This window comes from Vigna unguiculata, chromosome 11, assembly GCF_004118075.2.
Source record: "Vigna unguiculata cultivar IT97K-499-35 chromosome 11, ASM411807v1, whole genome shotgun sequence".
NCBI classification, from domain to species: domain Eukaryota; kingdom Viridiplantae; phylum Streptophyta; class Magnoliopsida; order Fabales; family Fabaceae; genus Vigna; species Vigna unguiculata.
The window spans coordinates 20,907,321-20,914,430 of record NC_040289.1 but is presented as its reverse complement, the minus strand read 5'-3'; the positions used below and the strand labels follow the sequence as shown (position 1 = coordinate 20,914,430).

Sequence of the window (7,110 nt, the reverse complement as noted above, 5' to 3'; positions counted from 1 at the left end):
AAAAATAAAATTATTTCATATTTAGCGGTGATTATAACTACTAGCAAAATTAATTTTATTTTGAAATTAAAGTAAATCTAAAATCTAACCAAAATAAAACTAATAAGAGAGAAAACGAAGAAATTTTATATAAATTGAGAACAAAACTATATACGCTTGATATTTCATTAGTGTAACCAAGGCAATTACAAAAATTATATGCTTGATATTTCATGAGTTAGATGCTTGTTTTTATCAAATACAAGTTAACACGTGGTTTCTAGAAGGATGATGATAAATCACCATTGTTAAGCTTTAAATATTATTAACTAAGGCAGTTAACCTCTGCATTAAGGAAAATAGGAGCGTAACGACTTAGTTGCTTTTGCAAAGTCAAACTCCAAGCTCACCTGAAGATTGTCCCAATATAAACACACTGAACAATCAACTTGATATAATTTCTTCTTTTAATTCCAAATAAAATATACAACAATTTGGTGTGACACTGGGTTTAAAACCTACATCGTCCTGATCAGAACTTCCACTAAGCTAAGTTTTCTTGTTAGAAGATGTTATATTTTTCCTTGCAGCAGGGACCACACCTTGGTTTTTGGAACCATAAAACAATATCCAGAAAAGAGGAATGGTAAATATTTCAACAAACAAAAAATACCAAATAATTTGAGTTGGCTTTCACCAGTTGAGATATGATGAAATGTGTTACTCACATCATTCTCGTCAGAGGACTCCCCAAATGAATCAGAAGAGCTTGAAGCTGCAGCTACAAATCCATTCTTGGCACCTGGTTTCTGAAACCAAAAAAAGAAAAAATCATGAGAAAGCCCATAAAAATACCAATGAGTTATATTTCAACTAACGTAAATTTTAAGCATTTTTAGTAATTTTAAACCATGAATAGACTTGTGCAATACCTCATTAGAAGAAGAATCGTCAGAATTGCTTTCCTTCTTCTTTTGCAGCTTTGTTTCCTTCTTTTGTTTCTGAACAACCTCCTCTATCTTCTGTTTCTTTGCAATCACTTGCTTCTCACTTTCTTCCTCAGCTTGTCTGTTGTCTCCTGAAAGAGAAAAAATAAGAAAAAATGTATGACAAAACGAATTAGACAATAACATTAGACATGCTCCCTTGAAGAGTGAAGGCCTCCAAAGGTATTGGATCAATACTTGTAACTAGATAAACGCCAATAGATTCCTTCTTGGTGTGTTTTTTACATCACTGTAAGTTTTCAAATTCAAAGTTATTACCAAATTGTGAACAGATGAGTAAATTAAGGAAGTGCGTTATTTGATAAAAACACATGTATCAAATTGTGAAAGATGACTAATTTAAGGAAGAGCTTCTCCTAGTTTGAGTTTGGTTGCTCCACTCTTGTACACCTGCATTTTATCCATATTTCCGCTTGGCAACTCTTCTAAAGCACCAGCCTTTTTAGGTACTGTTGTTTTACCAATCTGCTCCTCCTTATCACTCCTCTTGTTAAAAGGCATATTTTTAAGAAGTTGAAATAAGAACATCTTATGTTGCTCACTCTGCTCCTGTCAAAATATCATCTGGGAATTATTTTATCTGTTTCAGCAGTATAATACTTGCATAATTTATTATATTTGATATGACTACTAATCAAGAGCTCTAGTTCTGCACAAAACTTAACAACATTCTCATCATACTCCAAACTAGTAGCACTAACACAAAAAAGCCTTTTAACGTCCGATATTTTCGACATTTGACGTCTGCCCAAACACCGACGTTGTATCGGGTGACGTCAAAATAACGTCGGAAAAACAGCAGACGTCACTTGACGTCGGTCCTTTAGGAGTCCGACGTTATCCAACGTCGGGGCCATCACCAGCAGACGTCAATTTTCGCGCCAGAGGGAGGGAAAAACCTGAGCAGCTTAACGTCTGTCAGACACTGTCAGACGTTAAATAACGTCGGCCCTGGTACGGTCCGACGTTAAATAACGTCTGTCAGTGTCTGACAGACGTCAAACTGCTCTATTTTTTTTTTAAAAATTTGACTGTTTTTACAATATCCACACACCTGAAAATCAGAAAATTCCCAGAACAGTTTCATAATACTTTTAGCACAATTTTAGAGTTACAATTATATATAATAGAACTAAAGTTTCAACATATATTCTAAACTAATATAAGTAACAACAAACTAAAAGTTTCAACATGAAATTCTTGTACAATAAAGTTTTTAAGACGAGTTCTAATTCATTTGTTATCAACTCCATCTCTCCAATAGATATGCTGCCCATTCCTGTCTTAGTGTGTGGATAATGTCATCTGGCAGAGGTGATGGATTCTTGAAGCGCTGAAAAAGTAATACAATTTCATTATATATGAATATCATTCTTTAAAGTTTGATATGATTTATAATATGTGAAAGATATATATAATTACCTCTATCCATTCATCTTTAACTGCAGCTCGAATGATTGTTCTTATCCAAGACATGACATAATATCCACATTCCCATGAATCTTCTTGCTTGTTACACTAAACATTACAAATAAAATAAACACATCAAAGTCATAAGTTGACATACAGAAATTAATAACTTTAAAATGAATGAGTTCTAACCTTTGGATATATGACTTTAAGTTGTTGGCCTCTAGGTTTACCCACAATTCTAATGAAATTTTGGAAACATAAAACATATATAAGTTTTTATAACCAAGTAGATACATAGGTTAGGATTGAAAAAAAAATAATACTTACTCTTGTAACATGTTTTTAAAAGCTGGTGGAATCTTCCTATGGCATGAACAAAACCATACAACTAGGCATTGTCTTGGAATGATGAGACAAAGTTGCCAATGATACCTACCATCAATCACAAGTACTTAGCCAAAATAATTAATAATACTTCACAAAATATTATTAGCAAAAACACTTACGAATCAATGTATGGTGCAAAGTAGATCTCTCTATTTGACTCAACCATCCATGTTTGCAAATAAAGTTTGATGTGGTCAGGTGAGTTTCCCGAAGGTTGAATTGTTTGAGGTTCAATGAATCCATAGACGGAAGATCGACCTTGGTCCACAATGACTTTGTCCATGTACCTACAAGAAGACAATTAGGTATAATATTAAAAGGTACCAATTCCTTGCTTTAAATATGAAATACAATGAAAAAAAAATCTTACATGCACCATAGTTGTATGACTGAAATATTTAACATCTTGTCTCCTGTAATGATCTCTAGTGCATCATTCAGGGTTATGTACAATGGGACATGACAATGGAGGCCAAATACTCTTAACTCCCACTCTAGCTCTACCGGTCCTCTTTTCAACTTGTGTAATTTCAGAAGCAGCTTTCCTAGAGGATCATCTTCTGCTTCTGCCATTTCATCATCTTCACGTATAACACGTGGACGTCGGACCGGCTGTTTTTCAGGACGAGTGGACTGAAATACAGATTTAGAAAGGTTTGACGTTAAAAGTTTTATAAATTGTAAGCTTGAACTACTAAAAACATGATGTCATAATACCTTTGGTGGGCTAAAGTATGGCATGATCAGTGCTTTAGGCCAAGCCATAAATGTGCCTAAAGCTTCCCCAACAAATTGGATTTCTGAAGTTGGCACAGGCACTTGAGCATGGGGATCTCGAACTTCATCAATCATCACACGCGCATACTGGGGCAATAGAGGAACACCATGGATAGTCTCCCCACCCTGAAGTTGTCGTCCTACGGCCACTACGCGCGGGGGGTCTTCATCAACCAATAGCTCATACTGACTTGTGTAGTCAGTATGATCTACACCAGAGCATGAGCCTTTTGTACTCACACGTTGTCCTGTTGGAGCTTGAGTGGGTAATTCCATGTTTTGTTGCTGCATGGACTGAAGCTTTTCTTCAAGTGTTCTTTGTATTTGTTGTTGTTGTTGAAGTTGTTCCATAAAACGTTGCTCCATAATTCTCATGCGTTGGTTGAATCTTTCCTCCATTTGTTGCTCCATCTTCCTCAAGGCCTCTTGACTCAACGATTCATTACTTCTTTGTGGAGGACCAAAGTAATCTCGAAGACCAATGGCACCTCCAACACCACGCACACGTCCTGGGTGCTCTGGCCTTCCAATTGCCGTTGTGAGTATATCGTCCCGACCATGGCCAACAAATGAACCCTGAGTCTCTTGCTCAATTAATTCATCCTACAACACAAAAGAAAGTTTAATCAAAAGGAGAAACATAGGAACTATGATAGTCAAATAAGGTTTGTACTTACTATTTTTTGAGATATGATTTGAGCAGATTGTGATGTCATTTGCCCATCGGACTTAGTCCGAGCAGCCTTCCACATCTCGTACCTAGGAATTGCATCCACTAGGTCAGGGGACTCAAGTCCCAAAGACTGTGCACGAGACTTTTTCAATTTTTTCTCCAATAATGCATAACCACCTCGAGAGAGTACGTGTGGTGTATCATTCAGCTTTTGTCTTTGTTGGGCTGCTGTCCTTTTTTCCTGTCACACATAACATTATTTAATAGTTTTAATACACAAATGTATGACTAGTGTCACTATAAACAAATTTAACAAACAAACCTGGCAGTCTCCAGACTCTCTACATGCACGAAATTGCATCCACTCCTCCTCAGAGATTTTGTACTTCTCACAAGGAGTGTCATGTTGTCTATCTCCAAACACATATAAACGTGTGAGCCTTGCCTTGAAGTCCCTCCATCTGGTGGCTATGTGAGATAAGACTTTCTTTCTAATTCGCTCAGTGTTTGGAGTAATCTCAAATTTGTGCTGTTTGAAACATAAAATATGTTAAGTTAACAGTAACAAAAAAAATACTATAGTTGGTTTAAGTAAACATACCACAAGATCCTGCCATAGGAGGTTCTTCTCGACCTCCGCGACGTCATCCCAACATGCAATTGCAATAGAAACTTTCGTTTTGGCCAACATTCCTATGTAGCTACGGTACTTTTTTTCCCAAGGCCCACTAGGTTCACCCGATCGAGGATCAATGTGGACCGGCATCCTCTCTCGTCGGTTTGTGACATCCGGCAACCGAGTCACAGATCTACCAGGTCCCTCCTGGTCTGATCCAGAGCTTGTCATACCTGAAACATATCATTGGGAAATGTTAACAATGAAAATATACTCAATTAACGACTATTATATTAAAACAGCAAGAAAAATAAAAAATTGTAAATGTGACAATATTAAATAAACACCTATCAAGAAATTGTGTTCTCCCATATGCCTTCATTGTGATCACTTCGAATAGCATGGATGTCATCAATTACATCATCAACTTTGTCTTGAATGGTTCTTGATGAGAAAGACGTTGTCTCAAGTATGTCTAGACAATCTTCATCATCATTTATGTGCATGTTTCTTCCTTCTAATACAACTGACAATTTCTGATTGGCTGGATCACTGACATAAAAAATTTGTCTTGCTTGACTAGCCATAATAAATGGTTCATTTGTATCACTCATCTTGTTAAGATCCACCAAAGTAAAGCCAAAGTCATCTGTGCCAACACCCGAATTACTATCAACCCATTTACACTTGAAAACTGGCACTCTAAAAGTCACATAATCAACTTCCCATATTTCGTGTATTATTCCAAAGTAACTCATGGAGGCTGTAATTGGATTCTTGTCCTTAGAACTGGCAAAATGTACAGATTCAGCTTGAAGTGTAACCCCACTATTTTGAACTCTACTTTTGTCATCTTCCATCTTTGAATAGAAACAATGATTGTTTATGTAGTACCCGCCATATGTAATAACATCATTGTTCGGTCCACGAGCTAGCCTCAATAGAGTTTCAGAAACATTTGGAGTCGCATAAACCTTTTTCTTAAACCATGATAAGAATGTTTTGTTATGTTCATTAAGTGCCCATTTTTCACTCATTCGTGGATTTGCTGATTTCGTTTCATCAATGTGTTGCGTAATGTAAGGAATGACCTCTACAGTGTTGTTTAAGATGTACAAATGGGCTTGATCAACTAATTTTCTACTAACACTTTGAATCTTCACTCCACGCACACCCTTACCTTCACATTTGCCTTCATGTCTAGTCTTAGGAACTCCAATTGGTTCACAACTTGGCATATAACTTGAGCAGAATTCAATGGCTTCTTCTGCAATGTACCGCTCTATAATTGAAGCTTCTGGTCGATACTGATTCTTGACATATCCCTTTAAGATCTTCATGTATCTTTCCACTGGGTACATCCATCTCAAGAAAACTGGCCCACATAATCGAATTTCCCTCACAAGATGAACTATCAAATGAACCATGATATCGAAAAATGAAGGTGGAAAATACATTTCCAATTGACACAATAGTCTAATGGCCTCATTTTCCAAATCATCTAACACTCGAGGGTCAATAACTTTCTTGCATATGGCATTGAAGAACATACACAAGCGTGTTAGAATACCTCTAACAGAAGTAGGTAAGATGGCTCGAAAAGCTACTGGTAAAAGTTGTTGCATCAACACATGACAATCATGAGACTTTAAACCGACTAACTTTAAATCTTGCATAGAAACAAGGCTACTAATATTTGAAGAGTAACCTTGGGGAACCTTCACACTTCTTAAACACTCACAAAAAATTTGCTTCTCTTTTCTAGAAAGAGTGTGACAAGCTGGAGGTAGGTAGGTTCGTCTTCCAATTGATTGTGCATGTAACTCAGAACGGATGCCCATTTCAGCCAAATCTTGTCGTGCTTTAACTCCATCTTTAGTCTTTCCTTTTACATTTAGTAAAGTCCCGATGACGCTATCACATACATTTTTTTCAACGTGCATGACGTCTATACAATGTCGTACATCAAGTTTACACCAATATGGAAGATTAAAGAAGATTGATCGTTTCTTCCAAATGCTTTTCTCCGTGGTCTTTTTCTTTGGATGTTTCCCAAACACAATGTCAATGTTTTCGACTTGGTTGTATATTTCTTCACCATTGCGGGGTCTCGCTACAACTTCATCCTCATGACTTCCATTAAATGCTTTTTTCATTCTACGATAAGGATGATTTCGAGGAAGGAACTTTCGATGTCTTGTATACACAGTTTTCTGACCGTGCTTCAATTGAATATAACTCGTGTTTTTTTCACAAAT

General features: G+C 36.5%; 1 protein-coding gene across 1 annotated transcript; it reads right to left on the bottom strand.

The window, feature by feature from the left end:
• Positions 1-428: 428 nt before the first annotated feature.
• LOC114168441 lies at positions 429-1,506 on the bottom strand. Its single transcript, XM_028053254.1, has 2 exons — positions 912-1,506; positions 429-788 (listed from the first exon to the last, which is right to left on the bottom strand). Exons 1-2 carry the CDS (start codon positions 1,110-1,112, stop codon positions 552-554), a joined length of 438 nt encoding a protein of 145 aa, XP_027909055.1. The 5' UTR covers positions 1,113-1,506; the 3' UTR covers positions 429-551.
• Between the last annotated feature and the right edge of the window lie 5,604 nt (positions 1,507-7,110).